Source organism: Takifugu rubripes, chromosome 7 (assembly GCF_901000725.2).
Source record: "Takifugu rubripes chromosome 7, fTakRub1.2, whole genome shotgun sequence".
NCBI classification, from domain to species: domain Eukaryota; kingdom Metazoa; phylum Chordata; class Actinopteri; order Tetraodontiformes; family Tetraodontidae; genus Takifugu; species Takifugu rubripes.
The window spans coordinates 3,919,046-3,942,613 of record NC_042291.1 but is presented as its reverse complement, the minus strand read 5'-3'; the positions used below and the strand labels follow the sequence as shown (position 1 = coordinate 3,942,613).

At 46.5% G+C, this 23,568-nt stretch overlaps 1 protein-coding gene across 5 annotated transcripts; it reads left to right on the top strand.

Annotated features, from left to right (window-relative positions):
* The first annotated feature begins 6,558 nt into the window (after positions 1-6,558).
* Positions 6,559-21,709, top strand: cep162 (centrosomal protein 162). 5 transcript variants are annotated; one of them, XM_011605174.2, is made up of 27 exons: positions 6,559-6,671; positions 7,256-7,388; positions 7,573-7,684; positions 7,954-8,145; positions 8,797-8,971; positions 9,622-9,692; positions 9,767-9,831; positions 9,915-9,945; positions 10,530-10,641; positions 10,717-10,975; positions 13,642-13,798; positions 13,872-13,984; positions 14,076-14,183; positions 14,253-14,366; positions 15,204-15,316; positions 15,513-15,597; positions 15,672-15,798; positions 17,558-17,661; positions 17,742-17,846; positions 17,914-18,153; positions 18,247-18,441; positions 18,517-18,829; positions 18,926-19,058; positions 19,152-19,251; positions 19,313-19,411; positions 20,192-20,326; positions 21,434-21,709. In XM_011605174.2, the coding sequence occupies exons 2-27, from the start codon at positions 7,329-7,331 to the stop codon at positions 21,644-21,646; spliced, it is 3,531 nt and encodes a 1,176-aa protein (XP_011603476.2). In that variant the 5' UTR covers positions 6,559-6,671; positions 7,256-7,328; the 3' UTR covers positions 21,647-21,709. The 5 variants fall into 5 exon arrangements, 4 of the variants coding, with proteins under 4 accessions (XP_011603476.2, XP_011603477.2, XP_029695000.1 ...); XM_011605175.2 differs by having other exon boundaries at positions 8,794-8,971; positions 18,280-18,441; XM_029839140.1 differs by having other exon boundaries at positions 8,794-8,971.
* The last annotated feature ends 1,859 nt before the right edge of the window (positions 21,710-23,568 follow it).

The following is a 23,568-nucleotide window of genomic DNA, read 5'->3' as shown; positions in this document are numbered from 1 at the left end:
CAGAAACAAGGGTCTATTCAGCTCTGGGGGGGGGGGTCTCCCTGCAAAGATCAGCCACCTTTATGAAACACAGTCCAGCACATATACTGGTCTGCTGCTCTATACTGCTCTATACTGGTCTACTGTTCCATACTGGTCTACTGGTCTATACTGGTCTACTGCTCCATACTGGTCTATACTGGTCTGCTGCTCTATGTTGGTCTGATGCTCTATACTGGTCTATACTGGTCTACTGCTCTATACTGCTCTAAACTGGTCTACTGCTCTATACTGGGCTATGCTGGTCTACTGCTCGATACTGATCTTTACTGGTCTACTGCTCTATACTGCTCTGAACTGGTCTACTGCTCTATACTAGTCTATACTGGTCTACTGCTCTATACTAGTCTATACTGGTCTACTGCTCTATACTAGTCTATACTGGTCTATACTGGTCTACTGCTCTATACTGCTCTGAACTGGTCTACTGCTCTGTACTAGTCTATACTGGTCTACTGCTCCATACTAGTCTATACTGTTCTACACCCATCTACTGCTCTATATTAGTCTAGTGGTCTACACTCACACACATATACACAGATAAAATCTCACACACACACACTCAGTCACACACACACCCACAAATACACACACACACTCAAACACACACACACACACACACACACATACACATACACATACACATACACATACACATACACATACACATACACATACACATACACATACACAAACTCACCCACCCAGCACTAGTCTGGGTTAACTGGTCACACTGATCAGTGTTGGTTTTTATTCTTGAGGACCAACAAAGAAAGTGATTGTTGTTGAATCAGCTCCACCAGGAAGAGTGTTGGAGGGATTTTGTGGATAAATAATCTGAGTGGAGGAAGAAAGAAGATGTAAAGGAGGAGAAAACACGCATGTAACTTGTTGTGGGGCAGAAACACTGGACGGGATCCACCAGTGCTTCCTGTCCAACAGCACCAGCAGCACCTGACCTTCACATATTGTTGCTGGTCAGGCTAACACCGCTGCTACAAATGGAAACGTGCTTTTAGGGACAAAGTGAACGGTGTTTGTGAGCATGCACGTGGCAGCTGCCAATGCCTGAGCCCCTCCCCCCTCCCCGTTCATGTGTTTGTTCCTCTTAAATTGAAGCTGACTGGGGAGGTTTCCCACTGACGGTGTGTGTTTGGGGGACAGATCTGTGAGTGGATGTTGGGGCAGGAGGGTGATGGGCTGCTGGGCTCCCAGCAGCAGATTGAACAGATGTCTCCTCGTGATTAATGTCCCCCCCCCGCCCTGCCTCAGTGCGTCTGCATGCCTGTGCATCTCTAACTCAGCACCACTACGGCACTTTCTAAAGCTAATATGTTCCTCCCGCCTCCTCATCTTCAGTGTTTGGCCCCTGAGAGGCATCTTCTTCCGCTTGCTTCCTTCCTGCATCTTCATGGGTGAATGTTGCGTTCCAGGTAGGCTGAGGACACCGCATCCTGCCTGATTTATTTGAAGGGTCGTAATGTGACGCCACCACTGACAGAAACAAACTGAAGCGGTCCTTCGTGTCTCCTGCTGAAGTGGGCGATGATGCCAGCCTGACCCCTACTGGCTGAAGGGAGGAGGCTGACTTGTTGGCAACCGCTGACTGATGGTTTTCTCATCTCATCCTTCTGGTCTTGGACCTTTTCCCAGAATGCATTGGTGTGCAGTTGTCAGTCAAGTTTCAACTCCCAACACTTTCACGTATGAATGTGAGTGGTTGTTAACACACAGCACACACAACTGCAGCGTTTCTTGCTGTCAGCGTCTCTCTAGGTCCACTCAGCTGTAAAATGGGGGATTTTTGAACACATTTGCCAAAGATGTGGAGAGCAAGAGCGCCCCCTGCTGCTGCAGCTCCTCAGAAAGAAGGAACCTGAGCTTGGTCTCACGGGAGATTGGCTATTAAATCCAGCACTGCGTGGTAATGAATACCAAGCCTGTGGTAAAGGGCTCACATTAAATATTTACTCTCTTGGTTAATATTTCATGTGGTAATTTTGTATTTAAATTGGATTTAATATTTAATATAAATTCAGAGCTAAGTGGGCTATATGATCCTCAAACAGCAGTCCGGACACTTCCCATATGAGGTGGGTGTAAATTTGACTGTCAGAGAATATGGAGATACACACACATGCACGCACGCACGCACACACACACACACACACACACACACACACACACACACACACACACACACACACACACACACACACACATATACACGCACACACTCTCTCTCTGGTAAAACGTTCATCCCAGACATCCACGGTCTGACCATGGACTTGTGCTGTACTTCCATGGATACCGTCATCCAGGGTCAGGAGCAACACCTGCTCCAATATCTGTAAATGCTGCTGTTCATGCTGCTGTGCATGCTGATGTGCATGCTCTGTGGCGTCTCGGGTCAGCTCAGATCAGCTCAGCCCCACTCTGGATGTTCACATGTGTCCTGTACAGAACTGCAGCCTGACTTTACAGCAAGAAGGTTGTGAATTCTGGGTTCAATCTGAAGACCCCTGCGGGTGACTCTTCCTGTTTGGGGTTCAGGTCAGTTGGAAATGGAAGAACTTGAGGGTATTTGAGGGTTGAGGTGCTGATTTCATGGACCTCATTGAAACCGTTGATGATCCACTCAACAGCAACATTTTAAATGCTTGTGGGAGCGCAGACTTGAACTCGTGAGCTGCTGACGACCAGAAAGAGAATCTCCTCATAGTCTGTCTGATCAGAGCTACCAGCAGACACATCCAATCCATCACACCACAGAGTCGATGAGCTTTATCCAGATTGATAATTCTCTGGTCTGTCATGTTCTTCTGCACTCATTCATCTCTCCATGCTTTCATTTGTCTTCATTTTCTCCTTCTCCGTCAACGACTTCTGGCAGTGCACAGCTCAGACAACCACACGTCCTTCCGTGCTGGCGTTAATCACCTCCATGTAACTCTGTTAGCACTTTTACTGTTGAGGTATTTTAGCAGCAGAACTCTTTGATGAATCAGGGATAAAAGTGTTTGTGTTAAAAGTGAATCTGAACAGGACGAAGCCGCTAACTCGGGTGTGATGGTGGACCTGTACCCTCAGGAAAACTGAGCAAAAACCCACATGTGCTACAAATCTGCCAAAGACATATTTATTAGGAAAATAACAGCCTGTGGCTGATGATAAGAAGAAGAAGGTGATTTATTTTTCATCATATAACCGATTGCACAACAGAAGGTCAGTCAAGGTCAGTTCTGACCTGTCTGCTTCTGATGGACCTGACTCAGCAAAGAGCGTCAGGTACGAAGGACGTGTCTTCTTTTCTGTAATCTGGCATCTCCATCAAAAACCAATTAAAAGTCTAAGAAGAATTTCACGCATTAAAACATGAAAACATTCTAGTAACACATGTAGGTTTGTTTACAACCATTTTGTGACCTGTCAGACCCGTTGAAGCGATCTGAGGGTCATTTATACACTGATGAAACGGAGACGTCAACAGCAACGAAGAAGAAGAGAAGGGCAGCAGCCGTGCGGGAGGGGTCCTCGCAGGAGGGGTCCTCGCTGAAAGTCACCCCAATTATGTGTGATGGAGCTGAATTTAATCAGAGGGAGGAGCAGGTGGACGGAGGATGGAGCTAGCTGTCCTGTTAGCCTGACAGCAGAGGACGAAGCCTCACCGCTGCTGCTGCATTTATGGACAATCAGGACCAGAAAAACAGCTGACAAGAGTGGACAACGTCAGCAGGACCTTCAGAATCAGCTAGCCAGCCTACAGAGATCTAGAAGGATCTGGAGGTGGACGTGGACGCACAGACTAAGTCTAAAATAGGTTGAATCTGTAGCTCAGTTACCAAAAAGTTAAAAAAAAAAAAACACCAAAAAGTCATCCACACAAAAAGCGGGAGGTGACGGAGAGTCAGGCGAGGGTTCGAGGAATGGAGGAGAACGTGGGCTCAGACGGAGCACGGACCTGTGGACGGGAGAAGAGCAGAGGTGAACCTCAGCAATGCTCCCGACAACCTGGCGAGGAGAGGCTGCTGGTTATACTGGGATAGAGAGGGAGCTGGACTGGTTATACTGGGATAGAGAGGGAGCTGGACTGGTTATACTGGGATAGAGAGGGAACTGGACTGGTTATACTGGGATAGAGAGGGAACTGGATTGGTTATACTGGGATAGAGAGGGAACTGGACTGGTTATACTGGGATAGAGAGGAAACTGGACTGGTTATACTGGGATAGAGAGGGAGCTGGACTGGTTATACTGGGATAGAGAGGGAACTGGACTGGTTATACTGGGATAGAGAGGGAACTGGACTGGTTATACTGGGATAGAGAGGGAACTGGACTGGTTGCGTCTTGATGCGGCTTCACTGATTTCAGTTCTTGTCTCAAATCTGTGTTTTATCCAGTTATGTCATCCTGTAGCCCCCCACCTGACCTCCTCTCCGTTCCCTGTCAGAACCTCTCTGTTCCCTCACATCCTCTTGACCTCTGTAACACTGACTTTTGACATTTTTAGATCTGCCGACTCACTCTGATTATTTGTGCTTGACTTCAAAGGTTTTAATGTTTTTCATATTTGATTCTTCGTTACGTTGTGAAAGATGCTTTTCCTGATGATGATGAGGAGGAGGAGGAGGAGGATGATGATTGTGGTAATGATGATGATGATGATGATGATGATGATGATGTGTGTTTTTAGTGTCAGAAATGATGGCAGCATATCTCGTTCTTGTCTTCCAGTCCTCCCAGTCCTCCCAGTAGACTCTGTTCAGTCATGTTCAGACACCCACTCTTGTAGATCACCAGGATGGTTATCTGCTCACTGGCAGGTATGGAAAATGGAATGTGGCTGCAGGAAAAATAGTGAGAGAGTCTTCTTCTTCTTTTTCTGTGTGACATTTTGCTTTGTGCTGGTTTGAGTTTCACCAGTGTCACCGGTGTTTACAGGTGAAAACAGAGTGTATATAGATCTGGCCTGACCTCTGGAGGACAGAAAAACAAATGTGGTCAAGTTTATGAGATTAGCAGTGATCTCTGCTGACAACATGCCCTTCCAGGGACACGATCACATGACTGATGTCCAGATCAACACTGCCCTCATGTGGACAATGGATAAAATACAGGCGGCACAACCAACAGAAGGTTCCTGGTGGTCTCCTGGTGTGTAATGAACCAGTTGGTCCAGGACTGGAAGGTTCATGGTTGGACTGGGACAGAATAATCAGCCTTGACAGTTTTTGTCTCAGAGAATCTGTATAAAGGCAAGCTGGATTTATTTTGAACCATAAAATCTTTATTTTGGTGCATTTTAAAATGCATCTTTAAGTTTAAATTTATCTGCTGGAATCAAACGCTAAAACGCAAGATGTATTCATTTCAGCCAAACAGCAAATATCTCTTTCTTCACCTCTATTTTATCTGCCTTTGCCATCTCTAACCATTTGATGGCTCATTGATTGATAATAGTAAAAGTGGGTAAACGTTTAGTTTTGCTTTGCAAACTGGTGCATTCTTCAATGAATAAAAAAGCAGTTCTGTTTGATGAGCCAGTGTTTAACCAGGTGCTATCACATGTTTAGCATCACTTCAGCTTGTACAACTTCAGTCAAATAAACACCCTGACTAAACCACGAAATGCTTTTTACTGGGTGAATTTAATTCCTGTTTCTCCACCCTGTTATAACTTTAGTGCAACAGGTTTTGAACACATTAATGGCATTAGTAATAAATATATTCATTTCAAAAAATTATCTTGAACATGAACACACACATTGACAGCCCCGACATCAGATGGAAGGAGGATGTGGGAAAACCCACAAAATCTTCCATTCATTTATTTACCTTCGATTGATTGTATGAGACTTTGGTTCCTGCCAACAGCCAGTTGGTCAGCATCAATTTGAAGAGGCTAAGCACACCACTAAACCCAACCTGAATACACTCACACACACACACACGCACACACACACACACACACACACACACACACACACACACACACACACACACACACACACACACACACACACACACACACACACATACACACAGGCATTTCAAATGTGCTGAAAATGAAGCTGAGGATTTTTGTGCCCGACCATTTGTCACGTACTTACAGAAGTGCTGACGAGTGAGTCAGCAAACCAGCTTCTTCCTCTCCTCACTTTGCTTTATCAGTGTGTGTAACCTACTTACAGTTATGGTTTTCAATATGCTGACTGACTAAATTAGGGTTATTACTTAGTATGAAAAATCAACCATATTATCTTTACGTGTACATGACTATAATTCCCTGTACATTCAAATAATGTAAATAGAGGTGCTAAATTTCAGTAGAATGTAAAGATGTTTTCAAATTTTTTTTAAAGAAATTTGTGCATCAAATGTAATTACCTTGTTTTGTATTTTGGTCGAAATTCTAAACTTTAGACGTTTAGAAAAGAAACCTGAATTTATTTGTGCGTAGTCATTAATGGGGACTGCCTCTAGATGGCGAAACATCTTAGGATGTTATGTAAAAGAGCGAAGAAGAAGAAGACGAAGAAGAAGAAGAAGACGCCGCCGCCAATCGTGATTAACATCCGGATTATGTCGCGAGAAGTTAAAAGAGTGTTATAGCAACAAACGCCGCTTCAGGTTGACACCAATTACGTCTCTTTGATTTAATCGAAATTTGAGCAAATAAACGTTCACTTGATGCTCTTGCGCATTTTGAAAAAGTATCACAAGTTGGGCAAAGAGTTCTTCAAAATAGGAATGAAAGTTATTGTTATTGCTCGCGCTTTCATCAATAGAAAATATAAAGTCACGTTTTGATTCATGAGTAAACTCAGCAAACCTGTTTGGGTTGTAGTTTTAGGTAGTTCTAAATTTAGTTTAAGGGTGAGGAGCAAGCATTTACTTTGCTAGTTGGGAGTATTTTCTGAAGACCATTTGTCTTGATAATGTCATTTAGTCAGATTCGTTTCAGTTATATTCGTTCTTTGTGTATTTTTAAGGGTGTGTTGTGAAAATTATTGTTATTGTAATATTTTTATTATTCTTAAAGTTGATATATCCTCAGACAAGTATATTGAATCCTTACATATATTATCGTAAGAAATGCAAGTCTAATGTAATTGTGCTGGGGACGAATAAATCCCAACTTTAAAGAGTTCAATTGCAACTGGAAAAGACGGAAGTGAAGGTAGAACCCATAATCTGCTGTCTTCAACCACCAGATCACCAGGACCCTCACTGCTGCTTCCACAGCTTACATCTAGAACCGGTCTAAGGTTCCAGTAAGAACCTAGGATGCCTGGCGGACTGACTGAGGAGGAGCTGGAACAGCAGTTTGAACTGTTCCTAAATGAGGTAATCAAACACTGAACCAGTTCCGCCCAGCAGGGGCAGCAGCGCTCATGTCTGCCCTTATTGACAAGCGTTCACAGGCGTTTATGGCTAATAGGCATCAACACATGGTATTAAAGGCTGGCTGGCTCTCAGGTGTGCTACAACTACAGGTAAAGCACAGATGCGTTTTAAACTGTCCCTTCAGCCTGTTTCTGATGAGTCGGTGGATTGGAGCAGCACCGATCAAAGGTCCAGAACACAAGGCAGTCGCAGGACAGCCCAGAATCCAGCTTGGTGCAAAGAGGATGAATGCAGAGGTAAAAGCTGCGCACATGTGAACTCTCCTTAGGCTGGTGCTCACATAAAGTCGCATGAGTTGCACAATGTTGAATGTTTAACAGTGTTTGTTCCTATTGTGACTCACTGTAGCAGCGTGAAAGTTCAAAGCATAGTTGTATTTATTGTTGCTTCTAATGTCCATAAAAAGGTCAATATATTTCCTGTAAGTTGGTTTGCACTGCCAACTAACTGGGCCAGTGCATGTGCACTATTCATGTTTACCTTCTGTTTGAAATAATCATTGTAGAGCCCAGGCCCAAGCTGGTTACACTGGAAACATCTGTTCTACTGGACAAGAGCCACAAAGATCCCTTTTTAAATGACGCTGGAGGACCCTGGAGCTCTGGCAGGTTCGCACGTGAGAAGCTCAGACAAATGTCTGACGAAAGAAGGTGTGACGGGTCTCCAACTGCTGGCACGAGCACCCAGTCTGACGGGGGTGAGAACCCTTGGTGTTTTTGTGTTTGAAGCTGTGGGCTTGTGTCACTCCAACACTGGCAAGATTCAGTGTTCCTTAAAGTTTGCCAGTGTTCACCATGAAGAAGCTACAGTCTCGACATTACATGCATGTGTGAATATCCTCCCACATGCACAGGAGTGAGTCTGCTAAAAGGATTTCTACTCTTAAATAATATATCATGTGTGCTCTGATGTAGGCTTGGTACAAAACAAAAGATCAAAGAAACCCGAAGCGGAGGATTTGTTTGACACAGTTTATCCATTTCCTGGTTTGGGTAGATGTAAGGATGGCCATAGAAGCTGGCATCCATTTATTTTCTATCCCTAACATTTTCTTAATGCCATTTGGCTTTGAGTCTACCTGGAACTGTGGGTGTTAATGTGTAACAGTCAGATTTATCCCAGGAGGTCTGATCCATCTGTCCATTCAGCACCACTGGAGCTGGACCCGTCAACATTAATCTCATATCCATGAATCTGTTCTGAACATGGAACCTCCACCTAGACCCCGAACACAGAATCAAACCCACAACCTTGGTGTTCAAGGCAATTGTGTCATTTGTCGGATCATGTTGAGAGAGTTTTTGGATGTTCAACAGTTTGTGCTGGTGGTTCTGTGTGGGTTCAGCAGGTTCAAGAGGCGCTGCTGCAGATGGGAGCAACGTCGGCTTTGACACTCTGGAGGAGGAAGAGGAGAAAAAAAGATTTTTTGCCAACTTACAAGCAGGAGTTTCGTCTCCATTGGATTATTCAGAACTGATTGGAGAGCTGGACTCGACGGGGTCCACCACTGGAAAGGACCTGGGGTATTTACAACTTTAGACCTTGTGTGGAAGGTGGTCAGAGTAATGGCTGATATGAAGAACCAGCAAACTGGTCTGAGCCTTAGAACCTCTGAGCAGAACTAACCCTGAACAGCTCGGTTCAAATGTGATTTGTTCCCTTCCACTCAGCATCCCTGGTTAGATTTCTATAAACACAACAACAGATTGGAAGATGGCTGCGGACCTCTACTGATGTGCACTTCCACAGGCACTCAGCTGGGATCAGTCATGTTCTTCCTGCTTGTAAATGACCTTTTATTTGTCATTGCTCGTGGAAAAACCATTTTATTATAATTATCAGGTACTCTGATGTTCCCTGCTGTGGCCTTACCAGCAGCAGGACATATTCCCGGGATATGAAGAGATGTACCAAGACACTGGGACACTCGCAACTTGGCTCTTCCTTAAACTAGGGGCTCTGTCAGTTAATATTTATTCAGTCACTCATTGGCAACTTTACCTAAAAGGGACTCGTGCACATCAATGAAAAGTCATTCATCCCAAACTGCATGGAAGCCCCGCTGGTCTTTAAGGAAGCCATTGTGAACAGATGTGTGTAGTGTCTCGTGGCGGACATCATGAGCCTTTGACCTTTTATTATTACTTCATAATAATGGTTGTCCTGCTTGTAGGAAGTTGGTGGAAGCCGCTGAGCTGAGAGGCCATGACGAAGGAATGGAGGAGATCCTGAGAGAACGTGCAGGTAAAGGTTGAGGGAGCCTGCAGTGAACTCCAGTTTCATCACTCTGCTCTTCAGGTGCCTCTTTTCTGCTTCAGCTCTGACAGGTTCCCCCCAGTACAGTGACGACTTTGAGGAGGGGGACAGTGGAAGAGAGCAGCAGGTTTGTAGTGGAATGTTTTTAGGATATGCAGTGATGACCAGTGTCTGTCTATTTACTCATCAATGATAAAATGTGTGTTTCAGGTTTCTAAAGAGCCTGAAATTCTGGCTCAAGGTAAGAAGTAAAGAGCTGTGATGGACGTTAAAATCTACCTGCTCACACTCAGCAAAGGGTCTGTGATAACCTGCTGGCTTCTCTTCTCTCTCCACATAAAATTAGATTAAAAGATTTCCTCATTGATAGGTCAGTTGATCAGGGATGCGGGTGACAGATGTTTAGCATAGAATGATATCATATCTGGTTCATGTACAGTACAGTACAAACGCAAATTCCAGCCGTAGTTTGATCACATAAATGCATGTGGAGCCGTAGCTCAACTCGACTCCACCCAGAGTCGTCTGGATGTGGCCCGACCACCACCCCACATAGCTCGGTTAGTCCACTTACCAGAGCATGTGGACGGCGAGCAAAACAGTTTTACAAGCAGCAACCAGCAGTGACCCATTGCAGCCACTAGGGCTGAGTGTTATTGGAATGATGGGGAGACACCATGATGTAATCCTCCAATAGACACATAACTGCAACAGACAGACAGCCCGCTAGAGACTGATTTAGGTGCTTATCTGGAGTCAGGCTGGCCTTGGTTCAGTCATGTGCATGAAAGTTCAAACTTGTTTGTGTTTTCTTGTTGAACACAGACTTACCAACTGCTGAGGAGCTGATGAAAGCCATCTGTCCAGAGAAGGGTGACACCAGAAACAGTTTTTTGCCTCCCAAACCTTGGGCAGATGAGAACCCACACATGGACAGGTCAGTGAAGCTCTGAGAGCTCAAAAACTGACACAAATGACACAAAATCTTAATTCAGTTTCTCTGTGATTCCAGCGGTGCACAGCTTGAGGAGAAAAAGAGGTCTCAGATCCTGGAAGGTACCTTCCTCCTGGAGACCGGTTCAGGGTTGCAGCCAAAGCTGCTCGGTCAGAGTCGCCCTCTGACATGTTTAAAAGATTCCAGGAGCTCTGAAGAGCCTCCCGTCCATCAACAGACCTGGAGCATTAGACAGGAAGTAGACAGGCTGATGCAGGATCACAACACAGGCTCCTCCCAGCCGTCGTCTCTGGACCCCAAGGCTGACAAAAACCCAGTGAGTCCAACTATGCGTGTTTATGGTGGTGAAGCAACAGTTTACTGCAGTTTGCAATCAATCAACTTTAACAGTTCAATTTATGACATTTACAGTCGGTGCAAAAGGCTAAAAGCAGGTGAATGAAACCAGCAGCTCTCAATGTTTCCTCCCCATGTTGATTAGACAGATGGCTCCTGGAATAAAACAAGGATATGGTTGATAAATGAAATCCAGTTTAATCATGAGAGAGACAGCCAAATGGGCAATTAGACACTCCATTTGAGGAGGAGAGGAGAGGATAGAGGAGGAGATGGGAGGGGAAGAGAGGAAATGGGAGGATAGAGGAGGAGATGGGAGGGAAAGAGAGGAAATGGGAGGATAGAGGAGGAGATGGGAGGGGAAGAGAGGAAATGGGAGGAGAGGGGAGGATAGCAGAGGAGATGGGAGGGGAAGAGAGGAAATGGGAGGATAGAGGAGATGGGAGGGGAAGAGAGGAAATGGGAGGAGAGGAGATGATAGAGGAGGAGATGGGAGGGGAACAGAGGAAATGGGAGGAGAGGGGAGGATAGAGGAGGAGATGGGAGGGGAAGAGGAAATGGGAGGAGAGGGGAGGATAGAGGAGGAGATGAGGGGGAAGAGAGGAAATGGGAGGAGAGGGGAGGATAGAGGAGGAGGTGGGAGGGGAAGAGAGGAAATGGGAAGAGAGGAGATGATAGAGGAGGAGAGGATTCACCCCCCATCCCTCCATCCATCCACTTCAGATTGTTTTCTTTGTTTTAATAGGGTGCAAAATGGTTCAAACACAACATCACTATTGATCATAAAACACCGTTATTTGAAAATTCTGAGGACAACACAGAAAGACCCAGTGCCTCAGTGATTCACAGAGGTGTATCACAGAACCACTGTGTGTCCTGCAGCACTTTACATGGGGTTGCATTGATTGTTTGACTCCTGCCTGCCGTCTGAATGGCAGCCAGCTTCAGGACGTGATCCATGCTTGTGCGTGAGCCTTGAACGCAGCTTTATTTGGTTTCTGCTCATTCCAGAGAAAACTTGCTCAGGCACATTTGTGGTTGCAAACATGCTCAACAGTTGTGCAGTGAATGCTGTCAAGGTGACCTGGCAAAAGATTCGGATAGGAAGTGTCCATGGCCGGTGCCCAAATCTGAGGCACACTTTTATTTCAAGTTGGATGTTGACGGTAGATCCGAGGGGTTGTGAATTTCCCCAGCTCACCAAAAACCTGGAAGCGTTGCTCCGGCGACAGTCCCGTTATTTTATCTTTGAACCGCTTCATGTCTGCACATCAGGGAAGTGAGCACCACCTCCCACAAGGACGGCTTCAACTTGAAGGAGCGGATTCTGTCACAATGCTGCGTGACAACTTTGTTGCACCCTTGCAGCCGTTTGTTCGAGACAGTCAGGCTCTGTAACATCCACCATAAATGTAAGCTCCTGCATCCATTCTGCAGAGAGAAATTCTAACACTGGTTTGCCCTTTTCCTCCATGAACTCTTCAATTTCTTCTCATAAATCAAAGAAAGGCCTCAACACAGCACCTCGGCTTCACCACCCCACCATGGGCGGTGCCATGGCAGGGTGCCACAGATGTGCTCTTTCTCTCTGAGAAGGCTGTCACACTGAAGGTGATTAGGTGGTAGCTAGCCTTCCCTGCAGCGTCACTGATGTCTCGGCCATGAGTGAACAGTTTCTGCAGACCCCCAACAGTTCACTCACCGTCTCTCTTCTCCGTTGCCATATTATACTGCGGCGTGCTGTGGACATACGGCTTTCCCGTTCACTTCCATGAATAAATAGGAGGATGACCATTTTTCTTGACATATTGCCAAAGCACACACAAGCAAAGCAGCTCATCTGGACTGGCTGCGCTGCCCCTGTTTAAAGTTTGTTTGCTTAATACAATTGCTACTGCGCCATCCTGTGGACACAATTAGAACAGTTTATTTGATTGAAAAATTGCAGCTCATACTTTATACTTTAATACTTTCATATTTCATACTTTACAAAATCACCCATACGTTTGACATCCCTGACCTAACTTGTCCTGCTGATTGTGGAACTTCACTCTGTCTCAAGCCTAAACTAAAAATGAGGGCTGCCTGTGTGGCACTTGCGTCTGAACTGGACCTGAATCATTTTAATGAATGTCCCATAAAGAGGATCTGAGCCTCTGCTGGCTAAAATTACATGTTATCTATTACGTCTGTGTGTCACAGTTGGTTCACTTGCCTGAATTATACTGAGGGATTTTCATCTCAAGCATTGCAGTAAAAGTACACAAACTACAAAAAATGGGAGGACCTGTCGGCTACGTAGGCTTGCGTACGGGTGGCTCTCTAATCCAAAGGTCTTCGGCCTAGAATGACAAATGTTGCTGGGGTTGGTTAAAATGATAGACGGGACGGTTCCGAGGGGTTGTGAACACGCAGCCCGACTTCCGTATTTATGAATAAAAGCATCAATAATGGCACCAGTATCAATCATGGCTGAACTCTGTCACGGTTCCTCTTTTTTCCGTCCAACATGACGGCATAAATCAAAGTTCAGGCATTGATGATATCACTTTTCCTCTCTGTAGATTTGGTTTTGACCCAATTTCCTCTTAAAGTATTTCGGATACAGATATTCTCCCAGTCACGTCTCGGCCATTTGTTTGACAGTGTCACTCAAAGAATCCTTCTGTGGCCTCTTTGGGAGGAAGAGTGTCCACCATAGTGGCACTGAACACAGCTGCGGTGGGTCAGAGGGTACTGACACTCCTGCCTCAACAGCACCGAGGAGACAAAACGGCCTCCAAACACAAAGAAGAAGATGAAGGTTTGAATAATTGCAAATATGAAGCCGGAACTGTTTGGCACCAGTGGATGTACCTGTTGTCTGTCATTAACAGGACCAGGTGATTCTTCAGTGGTGGTTCTCCAGCAGCAGAGAGAGGCCAGCAGCCACCCCAGAGCTTCAGACACGCAGCAGGACACGCCAACACCTCAGCTTCCCAACAACTGTGTGAGATCACCGCTCAGGAACTACAAAAGAGCTGCTTCAGCACAGGTGATGAGCCTAGATTCCATGTTAACATGGTGGGGTTGATGTGCAGGAGGAGAACAACAGCTCCCAGGGGGGGGAGGAGCTGAGACTCCAGCGGGCTCCCAAGAAAGACGACCTCCACTCACTTAAGCAACACACCTACCTACTGCAGAGCAAGGTGCACCGTCAGCAACTCCATTGACATTCATTTCTCTGCTCTATTCTGGGTTTTCTGTGTTCTCCTCAGGTGTGGAGTGCAGAAGAAGCCACTGAGCAGGTCGGATCTGTTGCAGGGGAAAGGTTCCAGCAGATGCAAAAGGAAATAAAAGAGCAGGAGACGCTCCTCAGAGGTTACCAACAGGTCAGCTCAGGGATTCATTCAGGATTGAAGCTTTTTACTGTCCTGTGCACAATAACGACCATCAGCAACCATCATCACCATCAAACGTATCTATGTATGTGTGCATAAAGAGCAGATCTCCTGCCCTCCCTCCCTGGGTTGACTGCTCCTCCTCCTAGCTGGGCTCCTCTACCAAAGGTCTGGGAGCTTGAAGGTCCTGCGCTGTATCTGAGCTGGTCACACTACTGCTCTCTGCTGGCCAGAGATCTCACTTGTCGTTCCTGGGATCTGCTGGAGCCACTCCTCCAGCTTGTCCCCCACATCGTCTCCACCTGCTCCCTCAGATCCTGATATTTCTCCAGTTTCTCCTCTTGCTTCTGTTGCCATCATCACAGACCTCCACATAGGTCACTACAGCCTTCTTTTCCACTTTCTCCACTACCACACTGTCCAGCTGGTTCTCCATCACCGGAGCCAAGATCCTGTGGGGCTTCCAGATACAGACCAACAAGCAGGTGATGGAGAACGAGTTGGACAGTGCAGTAGTGGACAAGAAAGCTTTGGAGATGTGTCCCAATTTGACCTTGAAGCTTCCAATCCAGACTTGGTACAGCTACTGGGTTGTGTTGTTCCATGTATGCTGAACCTGCTGCCCTCTTCCACCTGCTGTTATGTGCTGGATTTTCACACGGTCTTCTTTGCACAGCCTCCATCTCACGTTACCAAGATGTTGCTGTGAGTCCAGCTCGGGTCCTCACTTCTCGTCTCTCCTGACTCGTGTCGCCGTCTGCGTCAGCTGATTGTTCTGCGGCTGTGGTTTAACGTTGAAGTAACAATGAGCGCCGTGATGTTTTGCAGGAGAACGAAAAGCTCTACTTGCAGCTGAAGGCTGAGAAGTCCAGGAGCAAAGCCAGCAAGGACACCATGTTTCAGGAAAACCAGAGTCTGCTGAGTCAGCTGGCTTTTTTAAGGTTATCCTAACGCCGCTGCCCCAACACTCACAACAGATTTGAACATATTTATGTGATCAGTGTTGTCAGTTTGTTATAATTTCGCATCATCAAAGTGTCTCGTGGTTTGATTGCTGCAGTGGGAGCACCCTAAAGGATGCTGTGATTTCTTTTATGTAAAATGAGATGAAGTGAAATGTTCATTCATGTTCATCAGGGAGCAACTCAGAGCCTCCAGGTCCAGCTCAGTGGATCACGCTGAGCACACGCCCGAGCTGCAAGCTGAAATAAGCAGGCTTCAGGTAAATCACACCATTCCTGCAGCACTGCTAATGTGGTGATTCAGATACTTTGAGCTATGCTTGTGTTGGAGCAGAGGAACGAGACCCAGCTACGTGAGGACATGGACAGACTGAAACAGGCGAATCAGGCTCTGCTGGCTGACCTGCAGCTAATGAAGAAAGAGAGAGAGTTAGCTAAACCTCTCATTGCACCCGCCACAGGTCAGATCTCATACGCTGCAAAACCTCAGTCGCGACCGTTAATCTGAGCCCATGAAAAACAACCGAAAGAACGTGTGTTCATACGATGGTGTTGATGATTCAGCTGAATCTATGGAGCACGACTGCGATGGATGTGCAGCCAGCCGGTGGCATCCTAACGTGTGGAAAAGCTCCAGCTACTCTGTAGAAGTTTATAGTAGCTAAAGAGGATGTAAACCTGATCCTCTGTGCAGTAACTCGGACCATAATGTGTTTAGAACATCATAATGGGAGGACAGATGAAGAATCCTTTCTAAAATTGAAATCAGAAAGGTAAATGCTAAATTCTATTGTGGTACTTTAATCTCGCACATTCACAGGTTGAGTAATTATACCATAAACTCACCTGGGTGTCGCCTGGCTGACCCAGAAACCTGCACGTGTATGCGGGTGTCACGAGAGCAGTGTTCTCGCCTACCTGAAGCTGCGACTCGCTGGGGAAAAGAAAACAAAATAAAGGAATACACAGACTTTGCCAAAACATAAGGTGACTTCACCTTTCTGCCACTACATCTGTTGTACAAACACTACGGCCGGCCAGGGGAGTGCTGCGTGTTACTAATGACCTCCTGTCAGCTGGTGTCTCCGCCTTCCAGGTAGTTGCATCAGTGTGCAGCTGAAAGCCAGTGGTTAGCAGTGCTGCTAACTTGGCTTATCCAAGCCATAGTAGACATATGAAGTGGCTATGCTGATTTTGCTTAAAGCCTGCTGAGTATGTTTCAGTTGGTTGTCAATACAAAAAATATATATAAACCGGTGCGGTTCTGCCTGGCAGTGTATCCCATTGATTTTGATATAGTGGTTGTACTCCGCTTTATAGCAAGCTAGCGGTGTGCAAACGCTATTCTTTGCAACCGAATAATGCTGGGAGAAGATTATTGTGTGTCCTGCATAGCTCCTCTCCAAATTGAGGATGGCCATGACAAGTGCCCTAAATGCCTCGGTATTAAACACCTCAAGGAAAGCATGTCTGGTAACTCCTGCAACTTATTGGATTCTACTAACCCAATGGCAGTCCTGTCAATGGAAAACTTTTAAGTTGATGAGCAGCCTCTTGACCTTTCCATTTTATGTCACCGCATGCTTAAAGCACCGCCTCTGGGAATGAAATGTGGATGAAGGAGAACCTACCTAAATGTGATTCTGCCATAATCCAGACAGCCATACTATAACACCCAAAGTGAGCTCTGGTTCTATGAATTCCAGATGAGCACCAGAGTTCTCTTGTCACTTGGATCCTCGGCTTGTGATAAGATCCAGTTGGAACATAGCCTCTGGTGACACTGGGATATATATACACACTTCCGAGTCACCAAGATGATGGCCCCAATGGGTTTGTTGGTAAAATTACTCCACCTGCATGTGCGTAAGATGGAATATCTGGTGCTTTAAGCAGTCATCTGGAATTTAAAGAACCAGAGCTCGTTTTGGGTGTTATTGTACGATTGTCTGGATAAGGGCAGAATCCCATTTAGGAAGGGTCTCCTTCATCCAGGTCATAGTATGAATAAAGATCCTCCTTCTCTCCAGTCCAGTTGACCCTTCCCTGGACCATCATTGATCACACACATGATTGAGTTTTGAGTCACTTATCTGTGATTTCATTGATGCCAGTTTCCACGCAGCGAATCGTTGGCACCTTATATCGATCTGGGTAGAACTTGAACAAACCTGCTGATGTAACAGATAATTGTGGCTAACTGAACTAACCTATATTTAGCATACAGGGCGGAGAGATCTGCTCCGAAGCAGCAGAAGATGGCAGCTGCAGATGCTGCACGGCTGAAGGCTGCATCTGCAGACATCCAGCGGCTGAAAGATCAAGTGAGGCCTTCTCTTCAGACATGTGCTGAGATCACAAGGCTAGATGCCAGATACCCCACCTCACTCCTCTCTTGTTTTAGGTAGAAAAAATGAAAACGGACATGGCGAAAAGAAGCACTGATCACCAGCGAAGAGCCAGAGAGAAACGTGTTGACCAAAAGAGGATTGAGGAGCTGGAGCGTCAGGTGAAGTTTAACTAATTGTCAAGTCGTTCCTAAGACGTCCTTCCCTATCTCACAGCATCTTCGTCAGGTCAGAGAGCTGGAGCGGCTACAGAAAAACGGAAAGCCCTACTCACCTCCTGCTCCCATCCCCACTGCCGTCACAGCTGATGGTCAAGGTGATGCAGATGCAGCCAACAATTCTACATCCAGCAGGATCAATGTCCTGCTGGAGCTCAAGATTCAGCGTTTGGAGGCGGAGCTTGAAAACCACAACCAGGAGGCCAAGCGCAGCTACCAGGCTATGGAGGAGCAGTTCCACAAGGTCAAGGTAGACGCTGATGATTCACCTGTTTCAAAACATTCACCAAGACAGAAAAGAGCAGAACTGTGGAAGAAATGGTGCGTTTGTGTCTCTTTTGAGGTGCATTATGAGCAGCACATCTGTGCGTTGCAGCAGCGACTGGAAGCAGCAAACGTAGCAACAGAGCCGGATGGACATAGAGCTCAGGTTCAAAGTTTAGAAGAAGAGCTGCAGCGTGTGAGGAGAGGTCATCAGGAGAGAGAAAAGTCCCTCCAAGATGTGGTTGCGGCTCTGCAGCAGCAGCTCAAACACAAGGTCAGCAGGCTGATGTCATGGATCACAGCCCATGTTCACTCTATTCACACCAAAAACTTGATGCTACATTCACAGGCCCGTTCCAGTCCAGCCCGACGTGAACCCCGCGCTGAAGCTGCCTTTCGTGTCCGGATAGAAAGGTTGAACCAGGAGCTGAGTGCTAAGACAAGAACCATTCAGGAGCTGAGTCGCTCAGTGGACAGGTTAGAGAAGGAGAAGAGAAATGCACTGACTGTCTCCTCCAGCCAAACTGGAACAGAAAAGCAAAGGGCAGAGACGGGAGAGCAGCCGGGAGCAGCCAAAAAACACCCCTGCGGTCGTCCTGCAGCAGGAGAAACCTTTCCTGTAGCTGGCTACCAGAAGCCCTACAAGCCCACTGTTTTTGCAGGTACCAGTGTTTTCCATCCCTCATCAGCAGCACAGTGCTCCTTCTGCCACCTGCCAAACCTACAGCTGTGCTCTCCTTTACCTCGGCTGTCTGCAGACAGTCACATTTCAGATGTCATGCAGGAGAATGAAGCTCTGAGGGAGCGTCTGCAGCTCCTGGAGCTCCGCAGTGAACAGGAGAAGGAGGCGTTAAAGGAGGAAGTAGCTCAGGCCAGAGAGGAGCTGCTCAGGTAGAGTCCTGCTCAGCTGAACTAGGGTTGTCACAACTTACTGGGACCTTGAAATGGCTACGTCTCACTTGGCTCACATCTGGGATGTTTCAGGATGCAGGAGTCCTGTTCAGAGCAGCGGCGTGCTGCCCAGGCTCTGCAGCACTCCTCTGCTCAGGTTGCAGTGTTGACCAACAGACTCCACACTCAGCAGGTATTGGGCTCATGAATCCACCAACCATCCAGTCCGACCATTTCTTTCACGTTTCTTGCAGATAACAGTGAACATTCTGCAACAGCAGCTGGGGGAGCTGCAGGGAGCTAAAGATGGGCTGGAGATGTCCAGGAGAAGAGAAGATGCTCTGCAGCAGCAGGTGTGGTTCCAGTTCATGAACATACCCTCATTTCCGGTCTATAAGCCGCTACCTTTCCACAGGCGTGGAGCCCTGCGGCTTATAGACCGGTGTGTCTTTTTTTCCCCGCTCTCGAGCTTCATGCCACCAAAAGAAATCTGACAATAAAATTACAGAAGCATCAGAGGGGGCCAATCAAACGCCCTCAAGCAACAGTACAGTCAGTGCTTTAGAGCCCTCATGTGGCGCCTCATACTCGGAGCACACACGCTCATCATGGGATGTAAAGGAGGAAATTCACTTGATGCAGCGTTTAAGTGAGATGTGACGGATGTGAGATGTGATGGATGTGGCTGGAACAGGAGGAAACAGCTGCTGGACGTAAGTCCTGAATCAGTCGATCCTAGTGAGACGTTGGAGTCGGCCGCGCCAAGAACCGTCTCTACGACCACTAAAGCTTTCTGAGGAAAACAGGCCGATGGCCCAAACTTGAAAAGGTTCTTGACAAATTCTGTGTAACATCTTTCTGTGTAAATGAGCAGCGGCATCAAGGTTTTAATGGTGAGTGAAACCAGACGGGCCAGTTAAGATTATGTAAAACATGGGGAATATGTGGAAAATCTGTGGTCCGGAGGGAGACACCTGCAGTTTACATGTGTAAATTAGCGGTGCGGCTTATATTCAGGTGCCCTGGAATCTATGGTAGTTAAAATGTGTTTATGTCAAAGTCTTCTCTTTCCTATCCTCCTTTTAACCTGCAGCAGTCTGAGTTATGATGCAAACTAAAGTCTCCTCTTTTAGCTGGGCAGGCTCCTCAGGGAGCTGAAGGAGGCCAAAGACTGTCAGAGTCCAGAGGTAAAGCTCCTGTGCAGCCTGGAGAAGAAACTGGTCGACATGGAGCTCAGACACCAGAGTCGACAGAACCGGCATCTCCAGGTACACTCAGGTCCTGCCGTCACGGCTCCAGTTTGAACCATTTGTAAGCTTCAGGGACTGGACTGGACTTTCTTGTAAACTGAGATGTGATGGATGTGACTGGAACAGGAGGAAACAGCTGCTGGCTGAGTGGTGTTCTAGCTTAGGTGTAAATCCTAGTGGGGGGAGGGGGGGGGGGGGGTGTTAACTGAGATGGACTGATATGGTGAGGAGAACAAGTGGACCTGAGGTAACCAATCAGATTGTTTCCCCAGCTGATCATGCTGATGTTTGCAGCTGCCACTAGACGGCGCTACTGTACCATGATTCAGTGTATGTAGACGGGCATGAAGGTGGAGGTCATGGATGGAGGTCATGCACCCGTTTGTGGCTGGTGGGAGTTTTCAATCAATTGATCAATCAATCAATCAGTCTTTATTTATATAGCGTCTGTTACAATCAAAACTGCCTCTAGGCGCTTTCCAGAATCCCAGCTGATACAAACGTATATTTCAAGGTAGCTGCATTACAGACACCATTAGAAAAAAAGCATTTACCGCTACAATATATTTGTTTATGTTGCTAAGCGGATTAAATGAAAAGAAAAGTTAAAAAATCCTGACGTGATAAAAATTGGATTCAAGGTCTCTGTATAAACATACAAGTGAAAAGAGTGGCTGTTGTTTCTTACCTGTCTGTCACTCGTCAGTGACTCGTCTCTTACGGTAATAAAAACATCTACCGTACTGAATGTTTTCATTCTAATTTTTCATATTACTACTGGGATACCCGCAGCTTAAAATCCGGTGCGGCTTGTATAAGTACAAAACTGATTTTCTTTCTAAAATTAGATTATGTGGCTTTTAATCAGATGCGCTCTGTAGTCCAGAATTTTACGGTATGTGGTGCAAGATGGGTATTGTTGGCGTGAAGAGAACTTGGGAGTTCTCTTTCTTGGTGTGAGGATGAGGTGCCTGGGACCAGCAGAAGGTCTTTGAGGTGCAACGCCTATTTGAGGAGTTTCCTGCTTTGCCCAGACTGTAGCACCAAAGATGCTGAAACCAGTGAACACTGCTCCTCTGGCCTGGACCATGTGGACCTCATGACTTTTCACTTCTTTTCTGGCAGGTGATTGATCGATCTTGGCCAACTTTTGAGTCTGACAAGCAGTCGCAGGTAGAGTGCTGGAGGCGTGTGGCCGAGGACCAAAGAAGACAGTTGGATGCTTTTCGTCAGGAGCTGGACTCCATCCTGGACATCCTCAGATACCTCCAGAGAGAAGGGGTGGTCCTCTCCTTCCCTGCGCCATCCACCCCCCCACCGCCACACACCACTGAATAAACCCACCTGCTCTCTTCTGTCTTTGTGCTGTGAAATGAGTAAATAAATATTTGAAATCAGTAACGTGTTAACGTGTTACTTCCCAGCTGCTTTGATTATTTATACTGTCCCCACAGTTTGTAGAGAAACCCCGAGCCAGACCCCATAATGAGCAACAGTGGCAGGAAAATCTGCCATTAACAGGAGGAAACCTTGAGCCAGTCCCCATAATAAACAACAGTGGCAGAGATGCAATATCTTATTTCATCTTTCTGATGTGGATCAATGTGTGACGGACAGAAATGTTCATGGTGTTTATATCTATCGATATAGGACACACTGAGCTTTTTCTAAATGTTGAATAGGTGTAATAAAATGAAGTTAGAGCAACTGAGTGGGACCATAGACGCTTCAACAAGACAGGAAAGTCAGAAAGTGCTTTCAGTTGATGTGTCGTAGGCACATTGGGGGTCGATTTCTGATGACTTAATTGCTGACATAAATATTCAACTAAAAGATTAAATACAATTGGAGAAAAACAAAACTAGCATTCCCACTAGCGCTGCTGTTACATTGGCTGGTTCTACAGAACGCTGTCTTTGATCTGCTCTGATGATGAACGGTTAAAGCTTTTAAAGCCTGACATAACCATAAAGCCTTGTCAAAGCCTGACAAAAAAGGACATTAAAGGCACAACATCAAAGACTAAAACTCTAGTCCTAAACATAAATCCTAATATATTAAAACTATCTACTTGTGTTAGTGAAACAGCATAACAGAATAACATAACAGGAGCTGCTAAAGTTATCTACATTTTAAACAAAAAAGTAAGAACAGGAAGACCAATGGAGGAGATACAGGAAGAGAACAAAAAGCTGCTGAGGTCAGTGACGGAGCTTCAGCATGAAGTCAGGCAGCTAAAAGAACAGCTGGCTGAGAAGGACGAGCAGTTGAGCCGGAGCACCAAAAGGCGCCAGATAAGAACAGTGGCTCATATGGACGCCCTGACCCAGCTGAACCAGGCAAGGGCTGATCTCACAGTCAGCCAAGACAAGTGCTCTGATCTGGAGGAGAAGTTGCACAGTGGAACCAACGACAGCCACCAGAGTCCGGAGCACGGAGACCACGTAGAGCTCTCCAAGAAAGAAGAGGCTCTGAAACTGCAATTCTCAGAAAAAGAACAGCAGATGGAGGCGTGGATGAGGCAGAGGCTCATTGGCGTGCAGGAAGAATTCCAGAGGAAGCTCTTGGAGGAGAGAGAGAAGGACCAGCATGAGATGCATGAGAGAGAGGAGAGGCTGAGACAGCAGCTTGAGAGAGGGATGAGGGAAGAGAGGGACGACTGCTTGAAGAAGCAGCTGACCACGTTGATCGAGTCCTGGCAGACCGAAGCTCAGCGGTGGAGAAAACACCAGTCAGAGCTGGAGGAGAAACTCCAGGAACAAGAGACCCTGCGCAAACAGCAAGAGGAGGAGAGGAAGCAGAAAACTGAGCGCTTCCAAGAGAACTTCCAGCAGCTTTGGGTAAGCAGCCGCAGATTTGTTTGTTTGTCACTCCTGGTTTTGGAAGTTTAAATGTGTGGATGTGAAAACTAAAACCAATTCCTCCTTTCATCAGAACTACATTGAAAAGAAGGAGAAAAAGAAGAAGAAGAAAGGAGTCTGGAGCAGGATTCTAAAATTTTGGAAAAAGTGAACTCCAACACTTTTCCTTGCTTCCTGCCCTCAGTAGTTTTCCACTCTACCTGTCAGCCACTCCCACCTCATCAGGCCAACTCCACTCACCTGTCAGCTCCGCTGCAGCTCATCCCAGACCTGCCTGTCTTCATCCTGCCTCCCTCGCCTGTTCCCCAGGAAACCTGCCTGCTTCCTGTCTCCGACCACGCCCTCTGCCTCCGTGGCTCCAGCTATAATCTGCTTCCCCGGCTTCAACTCCTCTGCCTG